Source organism: Rhamphochromis sp. 'chilingali' (assembly GCF_963969265.1).
Source record: "Rhamphochromis sp. 'chilingali' genome assembly, chromosome: 14".
Classification (NCBI taxonomy): Eukaryota; Metazoa; Chordata; class Actinopteri; order Cichliformes; family Cichlidae; genus Rhamphochromis; species Rhamphochromis sp. 'chilingali'.
In genome coordinates, this window is record NC_137941.1 from 26,069,219 (window position 1) to 26,092,657 (window position 23,439).

A 23,439-nucleotide genomic window follows, 5' to 3' on the forward strand; every position below is an offset into this window, starting at 1 on the left:
TGGAGCAGATCTGTGGTGTCTGGGATGGAGGAGGAGATGATGTTCTTCAGCAGCCTCTCGAACACCTTCATTACTACCGAGGTCAGTGCAACTGGCCGGTAATCGTTCAGGGATGAGGGTTTGCTGTTCTTGGGCACAGGGATGATGGTGGATCTTTTGAAGCATGTGGGGACCACAGACTTCGCCAGGGACTCATTGACGATGGAAGAGAACACACCTGCTAGCTGGTCAGCGCAGCAGACAGCCGGTGATGCCGTCTGCCTCAATGCTGCTCGGACGTCGTGCTCCTCATTGGTCTGATTGTTGGGCTGATTCTGGTCCCTGGGCTTTAGGTTTGACACCTGCGTTACACTGTCCGTGTTCATGTTTCTCAGAGCATATGCTTTATATGGTCAATGCTACAGGCACAGCACACCCATGAAGTACAGACAGGTTGCAATGCTTGCTACCTCTCACTAGGCTCCCAGATGTTAGCCAATCACAAGTAAAGGGGCATTAAGAGGATTAATGTATGGACTATTTAAAAACAACACAAAAACACTTGTTTCTCATTTCCCACAGAAGAAAACAGAAATGTCTGACAGTGTGCTTATTGTCAGATTTAATTATTAGAAACAGGTCAATTAATGTGATGAAGTGGTTTGGGAAAGCCTGAAAACCCCAAAACAAGCTGAAAGACACGAAAAAGTTCCACAGCGCTGAGAAGAACTGGGTGAGGACTCTCAAGTAAAGTACTTTAACGGTCCCATTCATTCATCACTCATCCTTTAACAGCATCCAGTGTAACTGAAACTCTCATGATTGGTTAAACCCTGTTTTCGATCCTGTGAAATGAATGAAATAATAAAACAGAAAATGATCCCCAGCAAGAAGCCGGAAGTATTTTTGATTGTCTTTCAGTTCTCTGTCTGATAAAGAGTGCAGTTAAGACGAGCCATTGCAACATAGATGTATGTTGAGGGCTGAGGTGACAACATGTATATACAAACTTGCTTATGTTTATAGGACCACCTTGTGTCTTCCTTTTATTTTTCATTTTTCCCTTGCTGTAAGAGCTCTGTAACTCCGACATTTCTCATCTGTGGGATAATAAAGGTTTATTCTATTCTATATTCGTGCATCTATCTTCATTAACATCAGTGGAAACAGAAGATATTGATAAGAACCTTTTAATAGTTACATAATCTCTTTACATTTACAAATTTTAAATTACATGAATGAGTCTTTTTAACAAACTAAAACTGCCACAGCGACTACCGTCAGTGGCTCCACTCATGGCACTAATTATAAAATAAGAGGAATCCAGAGGGTTAGTCATTAGAACCTGATTATACTGGGATAAAACTGAATGTTCTAGACTGTTTTCATAATGCCACGGATGCAGAGTGCTGGCTCTGCTGGAATGACACTGCTGTCTGTCAGGATTTAGCCTGCACCATTCTTAAAGATTTACAAGGTCCAGTGTGCTTCTAGCTCTCAGCCAGGCGTTTACAGGAAAGTCTGCTTTGTGCACAGCGGCTGTGTTTCTGTTGATCAGTACTCAGTCTCAGCAGTTAGTTCCCAGACCAGTCCAGTGGTCAGGGACCATCAGGAAGTATTTGTCCATGGCTTCGCAGAAGCGAGCTCTGTACAGCTCCGGAGAAACCACAGTGGGCATCTTCCCTGGAAACAAAGCATAGCAACACGTCAGAGGAGAAGGAGGATTGTAATTCAGCTGGAAGTACACCGATGAAGAAGAAAAACAAAAGCATTCTGTCATATATACACATATACATTTATATTCAACTCTACCTAAGCACTCTAAGTGTTTTATAAAACTGGCTGAAGTTTAAATTATTGAAGCCAACACATGAACCTCCTGTGAGCTAAAAGCTCAGGCTTCATATGTTGGAGAGTAACTCCACTATTGCCACTTTCTCTCTGTTGTTCTCATTGGCTTTGTGTTAAAGTTTATTTATCTTAGGTTTCACGTCTATGTGCTCAGATTTGACACCGAGCTTTAACACTAAGGGTGACTTGACGTTTCACAGCCCCTACACGAGCTGGACACAAATATCTAAGGCTACGTTCACACTGCAGGTCTTAATGCTCAATTCCGATTTTTTGATCAAATCCGATTTTTTTTGTCTGCGTGTTCACACTACAATTAAAATGTGACAGCAGACGCGCTCTAGTGTGAACCCTCAAAGCGGCCCGCATGTGCAAAAGAAGACGTCACACACAACGCGCTCTGTTTAGACCCAGAGCAAACAGTATTTGCCTTAAAATTGGAAGGTTGCCGGTTCGAGCCCCGGCTTGGACAGTCTCGGTCGTTGTGTCCTTGGGTGAGACACTTCATCCGTTGCCTACTGGTGGTGGTCAGAGGGCCCGGTGGCGCCAGTGTCCGGCAGCCTCGCCCCTGTCAGTGCGCCCCAGGGTGGCTGTGGCTACAATGTAGCTTGCCATCACCAGTGTGTGAATGTGTGTGTGCATGGGTGGATGACTGGTTGTGTAAAGCGCTTTGGGATCCTTAGGGACTAGCAAAGCGCTACACAAATACAGGCCATTTACCATTTACCGTTTCCCAATTTAGCTTCAAGTTGTAAAGTTATTTTGTTATTTACAAATGGCCTAATAATGATCCTTATTGCTGTTTTAGAGGAGCGGTGCTTCAAAGGATAGTTGCAGATTTCTGTCAGAATCTGCAGATTATACAGTATAAATAAAATGTTCACGTTTCTCCAACGTTGTCTTCCCAACAGTTTCACTGACATCTACACTGGATGGCCAGGAAGCGTTCACGATGTCTTCTCGGGCGCTGATAATTGGCGTCTGTCTTGTGTCAGTGACGTAAAAGACGGATTTAATGCGACTTGACCGTTCAAACAGCAGTCGCTTTCTAAAACATCAGATATGTATCGCATTCAGTACCACATATGAAAGTGACCCAGATCGGATTTGAAAATATCGGATTTGTGCCGTTCACACTGTCATACCATGATGGGATATGGGTCGCACAGGGTCAGAAAAGTCAGATTTGATGTGCTTTCGCCTGCAGTGTGAACGTAGCCTAAGTAATCCATCCCTCCATATGCAGCCATACTTTCTGTGGGCTTTATGACATTTACCTTGGCCTCCGAGGATTCCAGTGGATTTAACAACCATTTCCAGTCTCTTGTCCCAGGTGAACGTCCTGATGTAATCTGCAGAAATGAGAGAGGGGAACAAATTAAAACAAAACCCCAACAAAAGTCTCCAAAAAACACTTCTCCTCCTCCTCTCACCTATAATCCCAACGACCAGCTGCTCGGTGGCGTCGTCCCGCCCAACCAGCAGGGAGTAGTCGATGATGAGGTGGCTAGACAGGAAGTAGGCGTCGCTGTGAATGGCAGCTCGTAAGATGGACTTGCAGTGGGAGCGGATGTAGAGCGGGTTGTCGTGGATCAGCTTCAGCAAGTTCTCGTCCAGTAGGACCACCTCGCAGCTTTCCTTGCCCGATTCTGTCTTCACATTGCGGTTTCTCAGCGAGCCTTTGAGGTCGAATACCTGCAGGGACGGCACAGCATCAACAGAGGTCAAAAGGTCCTCATGATCCGAACAGCCACTACTGAGGAAACTGTGATGGATCTAAGATTTGTGTTAGACCTGTAAACACGTTTGTTCACACTTTGATGAATTATGGACAAACATGTTACAAGTATTGTCCTTTCCATGTTCTACATCAAGAATAAACAGTGTGTCCTGTCCTATCTGCACTGAGAGGCAGAGTGACACCACATCTCTGACCTGAGCCATCTTGCGTCCATAAAACAGGTTTTCCATAACAAGGAGGTCCAGCTTCTTCTCCGTGTTGTTCTGAGAGTTCTTGTAGCCAATCCTGTACACACCCAGGATCTTCGCCAACGCCGTCGGCCGCTGTGGTGCAAACACGCTCGTTACTCATTTGCAATCAGATGGTTAGAAACGGTGCGAGTGTTTATGATGCATACTTTCTGCTGCACAGCTCCTGTGATGTAGGTAAAGTAGTGGGGTGCAAAGTCCAGGAAGGACTGGACCTCCAGTCTGGGCATCTGCTTCAGGATGAAGCGGTCGTCTGACAAGACACACAGCAGGACTTACATCAGAGGAAAGAACAAAACATGCATCCTGAAGTGTCTGAAGCTAGCAGAGGTTTGGCGTTTTATTCTTATTTGCCATATTCACAAGTGTCACGATGTTTTGCATCCATTTTGTACTTACTATTTTATTTAGAAAAGCACAAGCACGCTTCCTTTTACACATGTGCACATACATACTTGTGCAAGCTCATGTGCCCCTTTTATATCTATGTTGTATCTGTGAGGATATCAGCCCCAACCTTCTGTTGCGTAGAACACAGCTCCAGATTTCCCCCCACGAGCCTGCCAGTTAACGCAGTGGGACAGCGAGCGGACGAAATCCTCCTCACTGCTCTCCATGATCTCCTCTCGCATCTTGTGAAACTCCTTGGCGTAGTAGACCCGACAGTAGAACTTGGCGTTGGCATCGGAGAACTCTGAAAATAAGAAGGCAGTCAGGAACAGCAGGCTTAGACACATTTATCAGAGGGATAGCATTCAGCTTGAACCAAAGAGTGTGCAACACAGTAATGCAGTGGTTAGCATTGTGTCCTAACCAACAAGGTTTGGTTTGACGTCTGCACGTTCTGCCACAGTAAGCGTGAAGCCGTGAGGTGACCTGTCCAGTGTGCACCACTCTCAGCCCCCGACTGGAAAAGCAGTTAAGAAAACAGTAATAATAAAACACTCACGCAGCTCAACGTGTGGATTTAGGGCCTGTTTCTTCTGCTTATCTGCTGAGTCGGCCTCTTCTGCACAAAACAGAGACAGAATTGAAACATTGCACCTCCAGGTACGCCTCTACAGCCTTTGCTCTTTCACTGACTTTGTGTTGTATGTGAACACTTACTGAGAGAATCTGTGTCTGTGCTGCTGCGACTCTGCTGTGATGCTGTCGTCTCGGTGGGCCTGGCAGGGCTGCTCTTAACCCGGCTCTCTCCACCACTGAGGACCAGACAGTAGAAAACTCGACTCACATTTGAATTCATTTGTTTAAAATTTGAACCATTTGAGTTTTAGAGTACGTTTTGCTCTTACACTGCTGGGCTTTTCAAACCATTACTATCCTCTAACACAACACAACTCTGGTGTGGCTGGTTTGGCCACTTGGGGGCAGCAGAAACAAGTCCTGAAGAGTCATGTTAATGACTTCAGTTGATATGCTTGGCTTATCGTCATCACTTTATTATCCAACATTCACTTAGAGTCCAGTATCAATTTTGGTCTCCCCCATCTCCCGAGGGTCTAAAGGTGCTTTTGATTTGTGTGATGATGCCACTTCGTCACAAACGAAAATAATGGGATTGGAAAGCTGCGAGAGATGCTCCGTAATTAAACTGGGGTTAAAGAGGATATATGAAATTAAAGTACCTTAGCATTTTAAATGATTGTTAACAATAAGGACGTTACCTTTAATTCTTCACCATATTCTGATGTATTGTGTTCATTAATTAAGTGCAAACATAATTAATAGATAACAGAAATAAGCTAACAGCTGCACAGTGGATTTTGAGGCACAGAGTTGAAGCTCCGGTGGGAATGCAGCGTACCTGCTGGGCTGTGAAGTCTCCTCTCCTCCTGCGTTCGACACCTTAGACAGATCATCCAGTGCTGTTTTGTACTCCTTGCAGCTGAATGGTGACAATCGTATATTTTAGCATATTTTTCCAAACGTGACATCAATAGTGCCAATTTAAAAACAGAGAGGAGGGAAGCAGGTGGTCACCTGAGGGCGAAGGCGATGATGGAGCTTGGCTCTCTCTCGCACACTGCGATGGGAACCCGCTCATGTTCGTACATGAGGTAGTGCTTATCTGGATCACTGTAAACATGTGACACAGCAGTCAGAAACAACGCCTGCTGAACGTGAGGTGGTCCACGCCTCTTTGGGGTTTTATTTTGGATGGCTAAAGCAAAGTTGGGAATTATTTTAACTGGCTTCAACAATCACATTTTCTTCATTTATAATAACACCCCACCCTTTATAGCAATAGCTTCCTAGCCTTAAATGATAATCTAGCGCTCCACCCTCTCATCTAAACTGGATCACTTCTGGATCAAAAAGCAACATAGTGGAAGCTAAAATGCTAACGCTGAGTCTAGTCCAAACACAAATGGCTTATGTCATAGTGGCCTTGTCCATCTTTTAAGTACAGTACACTATTTTTCCTAATGGTATTGTTTACTATACAAGTATCTAATTCTCTATTTAGTATCAAATATATCTACCACTTCAGCCAATATGTGATCAGTGACTAAGTGAACGTCCCGCAGACCTAGAGCACAGTACTTACAATGGGAAAGGGATGGGATTGTAGCTGTTTCCTGGGAGGAAGTTGGCGAGGATTGCTTTCATGGTGGATTTTTCCTTCACCTGGCTGTCAGTGGAGCCCAGCAGGTGTCCGTCAAAGACGTCTGAAAGTGAGCACGCACACGGCATGTAGAGCAGGGGTAACGGTGCACGAAATACGATAAAGATTAGAGGAGGAGTGCGAACCTTCTGACATGCTGACAGAGTCCTGCTCGATAAAGGAGGGGACAGGTGTGACCGGCTCGGCTCCAGGATCTCCTGGTGATGGCAGCAAGGAGGAAACAGTGGAGGAGGACAGCGTACTGAGGTGACGGTCCTCTGCCAGACAAGAGAGGGGAAGAAAAAACAAAGTGTCGCAAACAGCTTCATTGAGTAAGGTTTAACATGGAGGGATATTACTGATTGAGCAGATCTCACCCTAACCTGGAAATTGTAGAAAAAATTATTTATGCTTTTATCTTCTGAAATCTCAAAGCTCCCCGCTTTCTGACATGAATAAAAACAGTTGCTGTCTCTTGAAGTTCTTTTCGGAACTGAGCGTTTTTCATATTCTAGGCTCGTCTACATAACGCAATGGCTGCTTTGCATCAGAAGTTAGTGAGGGTGGTCTCTGCCTACGCAGTTACCCTTGGGGGGGGAAAAAAAAAACGCAAAAAATATTCTAATGGTCGCCAAAGCACATCTTTATTGATATGTACCGTGGTGTCAAACTCCGTCATTACAACGAGATCGTCAAATGTCGTCTTTATGGGGCGAAGAGTTAAAATGAAACAGAGCTTTTACCACGATGATCCCTGACTTTTATATTTACATGCTTTTTTCTTTACTGTTGTTTTAACTCTTTATCTCAACTCTACTTCAAACGAGACCTATTATTATTTCCAGCTTCATGTTTATCTTAAAGCTTTACAAGAGCAGCTTTTCACGACTGACAATTTAAAAACATTCCTACTGTGCCCTGGCTTCTTTGTCACTTTCCACTCCCTTTCTAGTAGATCTATTTTGATTGGCTGCTCTGGTATAAACCTAACCTTCCAAGTCTAGCGAGGGAGGGACCTCTTTTTAATGGAGAAGATGACTCTGTCGCTGAGAAAGGAAATAACTTTTTACAAAAGTGGAAGAAATGGATTGCCTACACCTCCCCTCAAGAGGACACTGCCTTTTCATCTTGATGCAGGCTCAATCATCCAGGTAAGTAAAGGGTTAGTTCATCTGGACGTAGCACTTTCAGTGGGAGAAACGCTCAGCTGAGATAGAAAAAGTCACTCGGATGAGTGACGAAACGTTTCTCCCAATGAAAACGCTGCGTCCAGAGGAACAGAATCAACCTTTTGGGATACTACCTTCTTATAACGTAAATGCTTGGGACTCCTGGGACAATATGCACCAAGTATCCCACTGGTTCTTTTTTTTTAAATAAAATTGTCAAATCTAAACAAACACACAAAAATCTGAAATCCAAACAATTGAATTCAATTCTGTTTTATTTTTATAGCGCCAAAACACAACAACAGTCACCTCGAGGTGATTTACATTGTAAAGTGAAGACTTCACATTAATACTTTAAATGAGAAGTCACAAAAGCACACTCAGTAAAGCAGTAACTCACCTTTCTCACCATTTTGTACCACCGGTGATGGGTTACGAGGGGAGGACTCCACAGCACTCTATTAAAACACAAAAAGATTATTGTTATATCGCATGTACGGGGACCATGAAGCTACAATCTAAGCTTTGTTCAAACCCACAAACAAAACAGAAAGAACGTCTCAAATTCTTTCTAATTGGTTTGTTGTCAAGTTACACAGTGAGGAAGAAGATGTGGAGAAGAATTCCCTTTAGGAGCCTTCAATAGAAACCGGATCATTAACATTAACCTTCATGAACGTCCCTTTCACGCGTCCCTCACACCTTGAAAACCTTTGTTCTGTGAAAAGTGATGTAAACTCAGATTTTTAGGTTGAGTTTTGGATGCACCACCCATCCACAGTGTCCCAATACTGATGCTGACTCCTGTCACTATAGTCAATAATATTACATCATAGTTATAAAACATTATGTCGTAAGGACAAGACTACATGGTTAAGAAACACAAACAGCCCAGGTCTCTGACTACACAGCGTGTAAAGCAAACGGGTGACTGAGTGAAGTGCATGCAAACATTCACTGAATGATGCTACAGACCTTGCTGTCGTCAGTGGTGTTTGGCCTGTGTCTGCCTGGGCTGGGGGGTACAGACAAGCGCTTCTTGCCTTTCTCCTGCTGGAACAAATCCTGAAGTCTGAAAGTATGAAATCAGGATTAAAACCAAGTGTTGGTGTTGCTATGGTGACATGACATTTATATTGCATGGATGATGTAATAAAGCACGTGTCAGATATTCTCCGACTCTCACCTGCTGTTCCAGGACTGCAGCATCTCGCACAGACTCTGTTTCTTCACCACCAGCGACTCGAGAACAGCCTGCAGCTGCTGAGGAGAATCTGAGCCGCACACCTGCAGTCGAACCTGAAGCTTTTCGATCCAGCTCCGCAGCTCTGCCTCTTCCATCTGCACATAAATACCAACATGAGCCCAAGACACCCCCTGCAACAAGAGACGCTGATGTGGGGAGAACCTACATCTTTCTGAGCGAAAATGTCCTCCATCTTTTCTTCACGCGTCTTACTGAAGGTTTCAGTTTTCAGGGATGTGAGGCGGTCATCGATGGCCAAGTACACCTGTGTGACTCTAGGGGGGGGGGGATATTTGCAGGTTACTGTAAACATGCTACTACACCCCTACCTCATGCACTGAGACCTTGTTCCGGTGTTTAAGTAAGTAAAAACCGTAACAATCTAAAGGGTACCCTCCATAATAGTCATATCAATTATCTGAAGTTGAGGTATATCAGATCTCATATCTGCAATTCTCTTAACATTACAGCTGTTACATAGGATGTAGTGGTAGAAATACACTAATTTCTTGAGCTGAAGCTAGGTCAGTGGTATTTACTTCTGAGTGAAGTCCTTCAGGTCCTGCTGCAGGTTGGTTTTGGATGGTCCCAGGTTCCTGATGAAGATCTTGGGCCGAGGAAGACAAATCTCCAACAACTTTATAGACGTGTAGCTGAAGAAACAGGAAAAAACAGAGTCCCATATTTGAAACTGTTGTCATTAAAAGTGCTTTAAGACAAGTATTGTTGTGAACCATTTATACAAATACACTTTAACTTAAATGAATAGCCATGTGTAAATAATTACTACATTAAGGCCAAACTCCTGGTTATTATCATAGATATTATCAATAAATAGTTATGATGGAATTTGGTAATTATAAGGTAAGGATATGTACAGTTTCTGGTGCTATTTATGTATTATGTGTTTATCAGAATTACTATTGCTACAAAGAAGTAATCAAATCATGCAAACAAACATTTATTGGGCCATGGAGTATAGAAGGTGGACAACACAATTAACCTGTAAACTGGATTTAAAAGGGAGTGAACAACAAATTACTGAAATGTGTGTTTTTGTGTGTCTGTGTACTTTAGTAGCTGTACTGTCTATCATGAGATGTGGTGTAATGTATATTATTGTCAAACGTGTGTGTTTCGTCATTGTTTTATTAAGAGAATCAATACTGGATGCCTGTGATCTTCAGGTCCTCAGAGGCCCTGCGTTAAAAACAGGCATGATTCTGTCACTGCACGTCTGTGAACTCACCATGCCATCCACAAACGCAACTCTATCATGCAATGAAGAAGCTAAACAGAAGCCAGAGCTCAAAGCTTGTTTCAAAATGACTCGGGAGAAAATGAAAACTGTTCTGGAGTCAGACAAATCCAAAAGGTAACCTGGAATTGGCAGCTTTCACATTGGGAAGGGTATATACAAGTTTTAGAGAGCAGGTCTTCTGCAGGGAATTGCTGGCATATTGCAGCGAGACAATAGTGAACTGCATACTGCATGTATTACAACAGTATAGTTTTGTAGTAAAGAGTCCGGGTGCTGAACTTGCCTGCAGTCCAGAACCTTCACATACTGAAAACATTTGGCTCATCATGAAATGAAAAATAGGCAAAAGAAGGCTGCTGAGCAACTGTTCGCCTCAGTTACCAAACATTTAAGAACTGTTAAAACAAGAGTGGATGTCAAACATGGCCCTGTCCCCACTTTTTTCAGACTTGTTGCTGACATCAAATTTAAAATGCAACATTTTCCCGGTGTAAACGTCATGTAAACTGTGAATAAAATACAGGTTTTATGAGATTCATGAGATCATTGCATTCTGTTCTCTGACCCATTTGTTGTTTGACACTATAATGGCTATAATGCAGTAGTGTGAATGACTACCTGAAGGAAGCCACCATCTGGTTATATGAGAAGTACTGGTGGTAGTCTTTGTGGATGGAGTGCCCGCAGGGCTCTGCATTAGCCCGTCTGGAGTACTGGTGACCATAGAAGCGAAGTTCCAGGTATTTGGCAAAAGACATACACCACGAGTCATTGGAGAGAGGAACCACCGGTGTCACCTACAGACAGAGAGAAGAGAAGCATGGTGAGAAGACCGGGTCACCACTTTCATTCATTCATTCATACAAATAGTGGAATTTTCAGTGGCATCACATTTGGCAGAGTACACCTAAGATACAAACACAGCAGAGGACACTTTAAGCTGCTTTTGACTGATTAATTGCTCGACCATAGAAAACGAACACACACACCATACAGTAAGGCCCCAGATGGTCTATCTGAACTGTTACTGACCTGCTTGCAGATTCGGCACCAGGAGTAGTTGAGAATTGTGTGCTGATAACCAGGCACAGGGGAGTCCAACTCCTTCAACACAATCTGCACACAGCCGTTGCCGTGCACAAACCGACGGACGTGATGCACCATGGGAGTCTCACAGAACATGCTGGGGCACTGGTAGGATGGCCTGCAGGTGAACATCCACACAAACACATTACAACATGTTCCAAGAATCCAACTTTTTAAATCTCATCTCATTAATCTAAGGCACGTCTTTGTTGTCGTACCTGAAACAATATCGTTCCAGGAAAACACCCAGAGAGAGGTCGTTCTTGCCATAAAACTCCATCGTGACAATCCTGTTGACAAACACAGGGCAGTGACTCCAGGTTCTCTCTTTTATTTCGGATCATATTTACAGGTTATCTCTGTATGACCGGTTTACCATGGGCTGACACAGGGGTTGGGTGCATTGTTGGACTGAATAGATGAACTACTGAAAAGCACACACAACCTCTGATGGTTGATGGGATTCAGGCAGTCCAGCTGAGGATGAGAAAAGTAAAGAATAAGTTCAAACACCTCGATACACTTCTTAAATCAAAGCTGAGGAGTCCTGGCTCAGCAGTGCAACTAGGATGCAAAGGCACTTTCTACTAAAAGGTTCCCTTGAATGTGCTTTTGCACATTAGTTCAGCCGTTTTTAATACCCCTACAGACAGGCAGCTAAACACACGAACCAGTGACAGCATCAAGCATAATGCTGAGCAATTTGTACTACAAATATACTATACGGTCAAAAGTACTGGGACACCTACACGTGACGTCTACAGATGCTGCTCAGCCATGAAAACCCATGACATGAAGCGGTTTTGTGCTGATGTTAATGTCGGAAGCGGTTTGAAACACAGCTTTTACTTTTACTATGATGTCAGCGCTCAGTGACAACATCTGTATCTTTATAGAGTCTGCCACTTCATGGCAGCGTTGCTTTGGTTCCTACATGCATCCAGTCTGCAATACCACTCAAAGCATTGATTGTAAAATATCTAGAAAAAAAAGGCATTTCACAAACTGACCTGTGGCAACAGAAGCATCCTGTTACAGTATCGCACTCTAATTCAGTGAACTCTTTAGAATCACCCATTCTTTATTAATGCTTGTAATGACAGACACTGTTGCCAGCTGCTTGATTTTAAATACCTAAATTGAACTGCAAAAACCTGAATTCAAAGGTCTTTTGAGTAGGGCTGTTCCACATAAAGATATATATCGGATGACGATATGAAAACATCTATCGTTTCATATTACGCTATCGTTTGTTTACGGTAATATGTTTTCATGGTTTTGATGGGTCACTGTAGAATTTCTTAAGTTTCTCTCTTTCTCTTATATTTAATATAACCACACTACGGACAGACAAGCGACTGTTTTCATGCCTTGTCATTAACAACAACGACGGTAAAACCATTGAGTGGCTCCGCCGTCCGCTTGCTTATTTTCCACATAAAGCTGTAGATCCTGTTGAGATTTTTCAAAATAAACCGAATCACGCGAAATACTATGCAGTGTTTACAGAGAAGCTAAAAAGAGCCGTCAGGTGCTAAAAAATAAACCTTAGAACAGGCTTTTCCCCGCAGCACGCTGTGTAATAAATACAAAGAAAACTGCGGCTGTTTCAACTTATGTAACACTCGACTCCAGGTACACGAGCCCAGCTCAACACTTCACACAGTCGAGTTGCCTGAGATTCACAGAATTTACACAAAATGTAAAATTTTGTAATAGATATCGTTGTCGAGACGGTAAATGTCTTATAGCGGGATATGAGAATTTGGTCATATCGCACAGCCCGACTTTTGAGCACATAGTGTGTGTTTGCATTACTGCAGTTCATTTAAACCTCCAACAGTCAATTCACTAAAATTTCACAAAGAAAGATATTCCCAAATACGGCAAATACAGAATCTTGTGCACTAAACCCACCTTTTCCTCTGCATTTCCTCTGATTGAAATTTGGTGTGTGGTGAGAAAATATTTTAAATGATAAGAGCATTTGTATCAATATAGCTCCATATATGGACATGTTTTTGCCCTAAATAGACCCTAGTAGGCTGCGTCCTTCAAACTGTTGTTTTTAAATATCTACAAGTAAATACTCTTTTTGAAGATTTAAACCTAGTTCACCTCAACAAACCTCTGAGAAATAATGACAATGAAATAAACAAACAATAGACAACTTCACAAAGGAACAACATCAGACTTTTAGTATCTGTTTAGATTCTGTTCCTCAGCTGAATTCACCAGATAACGATTGAGAAACTGAAACCTCAAGGCTGGAACTCATGTTCAGGCAGTAAATACACATCACACAAGCATACATCATTTATCAGAAGTTACAAATATATGGAGGCTAAACAAATAGTGTCTCACTGTGCTTGGCAGTGTCAGATTAAAACATTTTGATAGTTTGAAATTCTGTTCTGGTGAAGAATGATCGGCCTTACGTTGCTCACCTTGGGGGCCCAGTTCATCTCGCTCTGTTTGCTCGGCCTCTCCTCTTCTCCTTCGCTCTTCACTGATGGTTTGCCTGGTATATCAGCCCCCCGGCTCTGGCTACTGGCAGCAGCTGCGGCAGAGTTGAAGGGGTCATGGGTTTCTTTCTGCCGGATGCGACCCCCCTTTGCTCTGTAGTCCGCCAACATCTCGGCCAAATTCTGACTATTGCTCAGCTGCTCTACAATGCGGGTGCTGGTCAGACTGTGGCAAGGCAGGAACTCAATGGGCCTCGGTTGCACAACGCCGTTGGTCTGTCCTCCAACCAGTGAGGAGGGGGCTGAGTCTTTAAGGAGCTGCCGTTTTCTGCGCACGTCCAGTTCCTTCAGGTCCTTGTTGAGGAGAGGAGAAAGGTAGACCTACAAGGCGTGGAAAAACTCAAATTAGTGGTCTGTGAATCGGGGAAAAATTCGGAAACAGCGCCAAAGTGCAGGCAGGAAACTAAGTAAACTAAGGTACCTGCTCAGGAAAGTAGTCCCTGCTGGGGCAGTGCATGCCAGCTGGTGTGAGAAGGAATGGTTCTTTAAATGTGATGAAGGGGGAAATGCACAGGATGACGTCCTTGAGCTCCTGCTTGAACACTGCAGAGATGGACTTCAGGCGGTCGTCAGATGAAGCCACCTGCTCTGCGAAAAACATCCCCGTGTCATCCTGCAGGGGGTCTCTGAACAACTTAGGAGTTGGTGTCTCTGATCCATCACCATCCTCTAAACCTAACGACTCCTGCTTCAGCAGCGTTGCCTGTCGCCCCATATCCCCATCAGATGCTGCGATCAGCGTGTCGGAGCCTGTCATCTCTTGGTCTTCTTCCATGAGGAATGGAGGGGACACAGAAAAGGGCGGAGCAGGAGGGTTGGAAAATGGAGAGGAGGTCCTCGTCTCTGCAGGAGCCTCATCCTTTCGGACAGATGGGGTAGGTGATTTTGGGTTCAATTTGTCTTGGAGAGCTTCTAGGTCTCCATTTTTAGATAAAGAGTCTAAGAGAAGCCCTTCATCCTCAGTCTGTGCTGCAGATGCAGAATCTTCACTTCCTGCAGTTTTCCCTGGGCTCTCTTCATTGTTCTCGCTCCCTGGACTCTCTCCATCTTCCTCTTCCTCTGAAGCAGCGGCGCCTTCCAGCAGACAGGGGAACGAAGTGCTTTGTGCCAAGCTGGGCGGCATGGCGAACTCATCCATGAGGAACGAGATCTCCAGCTGGGAGTGGTAGGCCACGCATACCATCAGCATGATGATCTCCTTCACCCTGGCCAGCTCGTACTCTGAAGCACCACGCAGTTTTATGGAGCATCCAAGATGAGGAGGGCAGCCCTCAAAGAACATCAATGTCTTCACCTCACCTGGAAGGACAAAGAGAGAGAATGACAGCAATGACCTATCATTGCAGCAGGGTCCACTGAGAGGAGTGTGTGCTTCTTACTGTTTGCCAGTATAAAGGGCTGCATGTAGAACTTGTGGCAGGTCCCCAGACGAGGTTTGGTGAGGAGCTGGTCCATGGACATTACCAGGTCTCCCTGAGTCATATGACTCACTCTGTCCAAAACTTGCTAAAAAGGAGGGGAAAAAAATGAACACTTGAGCAAAGACATCTCCTCAAAGACATTTCTAGCAGGTCCATTAGATGATGATGATGTTCCAGACCAAGCTTTGTTTCTTTAAAATGTATGAATCAGAGTAAAAGAGCATACACACAAGAAAAGTCAAGAAGCAATGAGGTGACCACGTACATTATACACTAGCAATTGTTTCATCTCACAGCACAGACTTTTTACTAAAGATGGAGAAAAATGAGTCTCAAAAGTTAAGAAAAAGACAGTAGAGGGTAATTTCTCTGGTTGCGAAGAGAAATCTGGTTATACCGACGTCTATGAGAAAATGACCCTTCGGCTCCTTTGATCCATGACCTCGGTAAACACTTTCCGCTTAGAGTACATGGCATTCTTTGGGGCTGTCCCACCTTGTGATCGACAAGTTATGTGTTACACTGCCAACGTTTACATGGTCACAGGCATCTCCCTCTCAGATCCAGTGTCGCCAAGTGCTGGATCACAGAGGTCATGTGATTAATGGGGTTTTGCGTCATCGTAGGGTCTTTACCTTACAATATAAAGCAGCTCAAGGCGACTGTTGTTGTGATTTGGTCAGTCGTCATGACTACATCCATTTTTTACATGCAGATTACATCTCAAAGTTGACAAATTTAACTTAGTGCCCACCTAAGTGCATCACAGTGATTTATTTATTTCAGACCTGCATGTCCAGCACCTTTCCACAACATTTATCAAGGCAGGATGTGATGCCTCTACCAATCTGCTGTGATTTTGGCTGCACTCAAAACCCAAAACTGTGATAAAATGAGCAGGTGACAGAAATTTTATAATCTTACCAACTGAAAGAATTTTATTTCTCGGTGTATTAAATGTGCGTACAACATGTTATATGAATACTTTTTTCTCAGTTCACCATTAATGCCACTGTGACAGTGGCATTAATGGTGAAACTGTTGTTGGTAAAGGTAAAACTAGAGAAAGTAAACTATATATTTCGAGTGGAACACTGACGTTAAACTGACCGGTTTGACGTTGATGACCAGTGTGATGCCATGCTCCAGCAGCATGTCTTGAGCAATACGAGAAACCGTCTTCTCCACCAACACCAGGTTTGGACGGACATCCACGATGCGCTGCACATAGTTCTTCAAAAACTCTCGCTCCTGAGGTAGAGACAAAGAAAGCTTCTTTCAGAAAAGCACAGAAAAGGCTCGTTTCCTCTGCTGTTTCACTGCTGGAGTGACTCACTTGTAGGACGATGGGGTCAATGGAGGTAAACTTGGTCTCCTCTCTGTACAGGTACTCTATGGAACACTTGAGCATCAGGATCCTGGGGTTCTTGATGTAGGGGTTCATCTGGTTGCAGGTCAGACGGATTAGTTTACTATCAGCTATTCTTCACATATTTCATTCAACAACTGGTACATTCCTTTACTGTATTTCTTGATATAACTGCAGATTCATATGATCACAATAGTTGACCCTACCTTCTTGTGGGCGATGTTTTTTGTGCACACAAAGCCATTTACGACCATTGAGTCAAACTTCTTGCCTCCAGGAATCTGAACCACAAATAAAGATTCAGTTATAACTGTATGTAACTCAGCTACTCATAGAGCTGACTATACTGTTTATTTAGTTAATTAGACAAAATATGAATACAGTGGTTGCGGCTAAAGTTTGGCTTCAACCTTCTTGATGTGGACCAGCTGCCGGATGTCCATGTCGTCATCGCAGTTGCGAACGTCGGGCCGCACCGTCTGCACGACCTGCCGGACCACGGGTACGATGATATCCCGCCAGGACAGAGATAGCGACTCACTATAGAGCAGCTGCTGCAGCAGCGCCATCATGTGGCTGTGGTTGGCTGAACTAAACAGACAGGCAGGTGGTTAGAAACCTTCTACCATGTAGAAATGCCAGCAGCTTACCTTCTAAGTTACTGTCATCTTCAAACCATTTTTTGGAGCTTTTTACCTTATTTTTACCGAATTCTTCTCTGGAATCCATCACCCACCTGAAAGTCTGACTTATTGCCGACTACTGTGATCCCCGAACAGTTGGAACACTTCCCCCTCCTTAAACATGGGAACCATCACCCCAGTCTCTGCCAATCCAGAGGTACCGCCCCTGATGTCCACACAACATTGTAGAGGCATATAAACCAAGACAGCCCTACTATATCCAGAGCCTTCAGGAACTCAGGGCGAACCTCATCCACGCCAGGGGCCCTGCCATAAAAGGAGTTGTTTAACTGCCTCAGTGACCTCGTCCCCAGAGATAGACGAGTTCTCCTCATTGTCCCCAGACTATGGAAGACGTGCCAGTGGAGGTCCTCGAAGCTTTCCTTCCACCGCCCAACAATGTTCTCAGTCTAAGTCAGCAGCAGTTCTCCTCGTGAGTCACCTAACGGTTTGCCAGAATCTCATCAAGGCAGTCCGAAAGTCTTTTTCCATGGCCTCCCCGAACTCCTCCCACGCCCGAGTTTTGGATTCAGTCACTGCCTGAGCTGCGTTCTGTTTGGCTGTCTACAGTCCCGCAGGCTAACTAAGCCCGATAGGACTCCTTCTTCAGCTTGGTGGCTCCCTTCACCTCTGGTGTCCACCATTTAGTTCGGGGAATACCACCACGACAGGCACCAACCACCTTACGACCCAAGCTCCGTGCAGGGGCTTCGACGATGGAGGTGCAGAACATGGCCTATTGGGGCTCAATGTCCCCAGTCTCCCTCGGAAAGCTGTTGAAGCTCTGCCGAAAGTGCGTATCGAAGATCTCTCGGACCGGGGCCTCTGCCAGGCATTCCCAGCGCACTCTCACTATACGTTTAGCATCCACCTGATCCAACTCACCACCAGGTGGCGATCAGTTGACAGCTCAGCCCCTCTCTTTATCAGCACATATGGCCGCAGGTCTGGTCATCGACAAAATCGATCATCGACCTGCAGCCTAGGGTGTCCTGGTGCCATGTCCACTTATGGACACCCTTAGGTTCGAACATGGTGTCCTAAATTACATCTGATTTAATTTGATACACTTGTGTTTTTGTTTATATTTATTTATCTATTTGTACCTCTTCTTGTGAGTTAATGTTATATGTCTATATCTATTACATGCCAATATCAAATGACTATTCTATAGCAAGTAAATAGTGAATGCAAACTGGTAGTTTGTGGTTTGCAGCCCTAGTTTTGACACTATTGCTCTATAATCACAGTGGTGCCATATCCACTCACAGCAGCCTCTCCATGGCCTTCTTCTCCCCGTTTTCCTCTCTGAGCTGATCCAAAGAGCTGTGGTGCCAACCCAGTGGGGTGAACATCATCTCTTTAGCCTTTTCCTCCACACGACGGTTGAACAGAGACTCTGTGGCAAGAATAATAAGTTTGCCTAGTCAGATATGCCAGTGAGTTACCAATTAAATCAGTGAGGATCTGCAGAGTTCGTACCTTTGATGAATGCATCAGTTATGACAATGTTCTGCACTCCATCCTCGGACAAAAGAAATTCTGTTTAAAAAAACAAAAAGAAAGTGTTATTTTTAAACACTCCCAAACAACTATTAGATTTTCACTCAGGCATTTCCTTTTGTTAAAAAATCTAAAAAACAGGAAATGAAATCCATCAGCACAAAAAACTGAGACAGCACGTGGAATTACCTGCATGTTATCTGCACTTCTGTGGAAGAAAATAGGCCCTGCTTCTACCACAGACCCAGCATAAATACTTTGCTTCACAAAACAATTTCATTGCAGAGACTGTCGCAGGGCTAACACAAAGAGACAGACAACCATTCACACTCATATTCACACCTATGGCCAATTTACAAACTCCTAATGACAGACGATGTCACTGTGGCCAAGGATCCTCACGTACAGGTCATATCGCAGCAGGGAATATTTACCTTTCTGCTCAGCAGCAGGAGGCACGTGTGGATATTTGGACTGCTTCTTAACATGAAAGTTGACATTGTTTTGCTCCATGTTAAGGTTTATAGAGGCGGCGGAGTCACTATCCACCACAGAATGGGAACTGCTAACTGACGTCCTCTTGCTGGGGCTGGCAGAGTCTAGATGCATGCATACACACACACACACACACAGATTGGAATGCAGAGAAACGATATGAAGGTAAATACGGTGTAAAATGTGAGAGCTTGTAGATGACATGTGTCAATTAAAAAATTAGTAGAAATACAAAAATCTCCCACAGTTTGCAACATATTTACATTCATTAAAACCAAACCCCATGCAAAGAGGCTTCAGTTGCAAAGATAAAACACTGAATAAAGTGTCACACAGATACGTACTGGGCATGGCGTACTCAGTCTCATCTGCAAGCTGCTCTGTGTCGCTGTCATCAAACTTGATGTCTTTAAACCAAGATGGCTCTGAATGTCCCTCCAGTGAGTTGACACTATCGCTGTCTGGAGATGGGGTTTCTGAGAACTCTGTGCTCTAAAGATCAAACAGCGTGACGTCAAAGTCTGCACATTAACCTTCACTGAAATAATATGACCCCCTTGAGCAATCAAGCCCACCCCATTGAATCAATATCACTGCTGCAATGAGTCAATGCGGATTACAGCAAATGTAAAACAACTTAGACGGTATCCTAAAATATTTCTGTAATTCGGCTTTCCCTCACTATCTGCAGGCTTTGCGTATCAGCAGGAAGCAGCTCTCACCTGAAGAGGTCGGTAGAGTGCATACTCGTCCCTGAACAGCTGGTCGTGGTGTGTGACGCAGTCGATCCAGCGACCGTCTACTAATGCCTGGCCTATTGCAATAGCCTGTGCCCTGCAACATGGAAAAACCGGAGTAAAACATGAGAGAGAGCAGCTTTTAACATGTTAATATATTTTTATCAAAATGAGCAGGGGAAGTCAGTCAACCGTTCATGCATGTACACATAAAAAGTAATTTACCAAACTATTAGAAACTTTTAGAAGAATTCCTAATCATGTGCATGCAGATGCAGATGCCAAAGACCTGTCCAACGATGTTTATGAAACACACACCTTTAACGCACTAGAAGAAAATAAGCATTGTTGTTTCTCCAGGGCAGGGGTGTCCAACTCCAGGCCTCGAGGGCCGGTGTCCTGCAGGTTTTAGATGTGTCCTTGATCCAACACAGCTGATTTAGATGGCTAAATGACCTCCTCAACATGTCTTGAAGTTCTCCAGAGGCCTGGTAATGAACTAATCATTTGATTAAGGTGTGTCTACCCAGGGTGAGATCTAAAACCTGCAGGACACTGGCCCTCGAGGCCTGGAGTTCCTCAGCCCTGCTCCAATGCAATCGTACCTGGTGGAGATGGTTCCATTTCTCAGCAGCCAGTTGACAAGCTCCTTTCCCACAATGCAGTTTGGGTAAGTCCTGAGCCAGTATCTGTGGTCCTGAAACTCCATTCCTGTGCTATTGTGGCAGATTTTCTTCCACAGATCCTTCAGCTGAGAGGAATCCTACAAGACATGTTGTACTGGTTGGCATCACTCAGATGGTGTTACAACAACGAGGAACCGTGAACCATGAAATCAGAAGAAGAGAAAGGAAAAATCAGCTACCAGCAGGATCTTTCGCTCCTCCTCACTGTGGTCCAGCTTGGTGCCGCTCTTGGTCCCCGACATGGATCGACTGGTTGGCGGGCTGACTGAGCTGTCGTAGGAAGGCACCATAGAGGATACAGAGCGATCCAGCGTCATGGTGGTCACACTGGCAGATCTGAGAGAAACGGGAACCACTCACATTCATGGCTTCTAGCTATTTAAACTGTACAGATGTTTTTACCCAAGGTTGTTCTGGACTGAGACACAAATAAGCTGAAAAACTGAGCTCAATAATCTTTTTTTATAAACTTCTACTGCTAAGAACAGAAGATACAATTAACTGTGTTGCCTCTGGAAAATTACTTCTCTGGTCATGATCTCAATATTTCATGTTGCAGTGAGTGGAAACACTCTCAGACAAACTGGTGACAGTTATCAAAAATAATTCCTGTCTTATTTAGAAACACTGACTCCCTGAAATCACTCTGAGTCAGTCTGCACCGACGAGCCCAACTTCAGTCGCAACAAACGACTCAGTTCAACTGCTTGCATTCTAGTAATACTCGTATAGGTTGCTGAGCATGTGTGTGTTTTTGCAGTTCAGCTGCTGTCCTGCAGCAACGTCACTATTGGTGGAGAAAATTTGATTTCAAATCTCGGAGGTTCTGGCAGGACTCATGTGGATTTATGTTTAGTGTGAATTTATGTGCATGTACGTGGCAACAGATTTGCAATAGACAGAAATACTACTATGCTTTTCACCAGTGTATTACAATTGTTACCACAAACAGATGCGTGGAATTACCAAATTAACTCAATTCAATCTCAAACTGACAGCAGTCTGACTCAGACTTATTGATATTTTATTGTCCTCTTGATGCACCAAAGTTTCTTTGAAGACAGCAACTGTCTCAGAGTGGTCGCAGCCCTGACCCTTGGCTTCAAAGCAACCATTTAAAATGCAACAAGATCACAAGCTCTTCGCACTCAGTCACAGCAATTCTGTTTGTGCCACAGTCTACAATAACTGTTTCCCCCAGTGTGACTGCAGCTTTGGAAAATCCAGTCCTAGAACTCAATTTCCATTAGATGACCTTACTAAATGAAGACTGAACGATAATAACAAAAATAACAGTAACAAATGGAGACAGAGAAATGTAGGAATGAAGTAGGAAACAGAATTATTCGATGTGGCAATGATCTGGATAGCTTGTTGTTTTTGGATAAAGATTGAGGTGATCTAAAAAAAACAAACAAAAAACTTCAGACCCTGCTGGCATGAAGAAAACACGGAGAAAACCAAAATTCTTCTTTACCTGTGCGGAACGAGGCTGGAACACACTGTGCATAATGTAATTTGTACAAGCAAACAAAAAGCAGCGACTGACCTCTTCCTCACAGGTGATTTTCCTACGTCTTCCTGCAGTGTGGTCAGCCTTGAAGTGAGGCCGCTGTTCTGAGGCTCCTGGTGAATCATACTAAAAACACACAAACTTGGATTTAGACTCTTCCTGCAGTCCTTGCATTTCCTTTCTGTTCTCCGCCCACATTTATGATCAGTAGATTTCAGAATGCAGAAGACTATTTTCTTTACAGAGCTAGAAAGCATTAGCCTCTGCTAACTGACCGCTAAAGCTGAGACACATGTGGAAAAAAAGAAGAAACGAAAAGAAAAAGAATGAAACAAACAGCAAGACTCACGTCTTTCTCATCCCAATAGGAGTTTTTCTATGCCAGAAGAGAGAGAGAGAGGAAACAGATTTTCTTTGAAGGAAGTTGACAGAGAAAAAGCAGGGGAGCACACAGGCTTAAAACTGCAACCAAACAAGCACAAGTTGTAAAATGCACATATGCTTGGAGAAAGTTTGAAACAGATAAGTCTTTGAAGACTCATTTAACAATTTGTCTGGTCTGTTCTGTGCACGCTAAAGATATCTTTTAAAAAAAAAAAAAAAAGATCGTCAACCATTTTTCAAAAGGAAAGTTGAGATTAGTTATGCTTTAAGCAGATTCTTAAATAATTAGAATCACATGTTAAAGGCATGTGCAATATGATTCAGCTTGATGGGTCTTAACCAAGCACATAGTACAGAATCTACAAACTTCACATTGAAGCAGAAAATCCAGCAAGGAAAAGATGAGCAGACATCAAACAGCATGATTCCACTAAGAGACGGACCCTTCATGACAGGCTTTAGTGAACAGGAAGAAGTATGACGGCTGGAGGTGCAGCGTGGAGGCAGGAGGAACTGGGCTACAGTCAAACAGTGTCCGATTGCCATTGTAGGGTCTTTACTTGACAATATAAAGTGTCTTGAGGCGACTGTTGTTGTGATTTGGTGCTATATAAATAAAACTGAATTGGATTGAAGCATCTCCTCTGACAGGGCCTTGTCGGTGAGCTGGGGGAGCTGCGCCCTCAATAGATACATCTGTTGCTGCAGGTGGTTAAGCATCATCTCTCTCAGCCACACTGCTCTCTTCTAACCAGGGTTGGGTCATTATGTCCATACTGACCACTATTATTCCCCTGAATCTCCTGCTTTGACAGCAGGTTTCTTCTAATGAGCTACCAGGTACTTCATAGTCATTACAGACTTGTTCTCATTCATAGTTACTACATGTGCCAGCCAAGTCTCTGAGTTGTCTGGCATAGTAGCATTCCAACAC

The 23,439-nt window shown here is 43.9% G+C and overlaps 1 protein-coding gene across 3 annotated transcripts in view; it reads right to left on the minus strand.

Moving 5' to 3' along the window:
- Positions 1-1,199: 1,199 nt before the first annotated feature.
- The window catches only part of pikfyve (phosphoinositide kinase, FYVE finger containing), a 30,540-nt gene continuing 8,300 nt past the window's right edge, over positions 1,200-23,439 (minus strand). Inside the window, exons 7-43 of one of the 3 annotated variants that reach the window (XM_080904111.1) lie at positions 22,471-22,497; positions 22,158-22,247; positions 20,788-20,944; positions 20,528-20,685; positions 19,908-20,019; positions 19,530-19,677; positions 19,125-19,289; positions 18,670-18,729; positions 18,457-18,586; positions 16,915-17,095; positions 16,711-16,785; positions 16,472-16,579; positions 16,246-16,386; positions 15,094-15,220; positions 14,136-15,013; positions 13,628-14,035; positions 11,566-11,666; positions 11,408-11,479; positions 11,136-11,307; positions 10,722-10,900; positions 9,382-9,495; positions 9,009-9,117; positions 8,783-8,937; positions 8,572-8,668; positions 7,997-8,054; positions 6,574-6,705; positions 6,371-6,491; positions 5,803-5,898; positions 5,627-5,707; positions 4,927-5,021; positions 4,769-4,828; positions 4,337-4,513; positions 3,969-4,072; positions 3,766-3,894; positions 3,264-3,525; positions 3,108-3,182; positions 1,200-1,662 (exon numbers count right to left, since the gene is read on the minus strand). In XM_080904111.1, the coding sequence (XP_080760237.1) occupies positions 1,547-1,662; positions 3,108-3,182; positions 3,264-3,525; positions 3,766-3,894; positions 3,969-4,072; positions 4,337-4,513; positions 4,769-4,828; positions 4,927-5,021; positions 5,627-5,707; positions 5,803-5,898; positions 6,371-6,491; positions 6,574-6,705; positions 7,997-8,054; positions 8,572-8,668; positions 8,783-8,937; positions 9,009-9,117; positions 9,382-9,495; positions 10,722-10,900; positions 11,136-11,307; positions 11,408-11,479; positions 11,566-11,666; positions 13,628-14,035; positions 14,136-15,013; positions 15,094-15,220; positions 16,246-16,386; positions 16,472-16,579; positions 16,711-16,785; positions 16,915-17,095; positions 18,457-18,586; positions 18,670-18,729; positions 19,125-19,289; positions 19,530-19,677; positions 19,908-20,019; positions 20,528-20,685; positions 20,788-20,944; positions 22,158-22,247; positions 22,471-22,497 (5,470 nt within the window). In that variant the 3' untranslated portion in view covers positions 1,200-1,546. The remainder of the gene's footprint in view (positions 1,663-3,107; positions 3,183-3,263; positions 3,526-3,765; positions 3,895-3,968; positions 4,073-4,336; positions 4,514-4,768; positions 4,829-4,926; positions 5,022-5,626; positions 5,708-5,802; positions 5,899-6,370; positions 6,492-6,573; positions 6,706-7,996; positions 8,055-8,571; positions 8,669-8,782; positions 8,938-9,008; positions 9,118-9,381; positions 9,496-10,721; positions 10,901-11,135; positions 11,308-11,407; positions 11,480-11,565; positions 11,667-13,627; positions 14,036-14,135; positions 15,014-15,093; positions 15,221-16,245; positions 16,387-16,471; positions 16,580-16,710; positions 16,786-16,914; positions 17,096-18,456; positions 18,587-18,669; positions 18,730-19,124; positions 19,290-19,529; positions 19,678-19,907; positions 20,020-20,527; positions 20,686-20,787; positions 20,945-22,157; positions 22,248-22,470; positions 22,498-23,439) is intronic. The other 2 variants (XM_080904112.1, XM_080904113.1) reach the window with 2 other exon arrangements.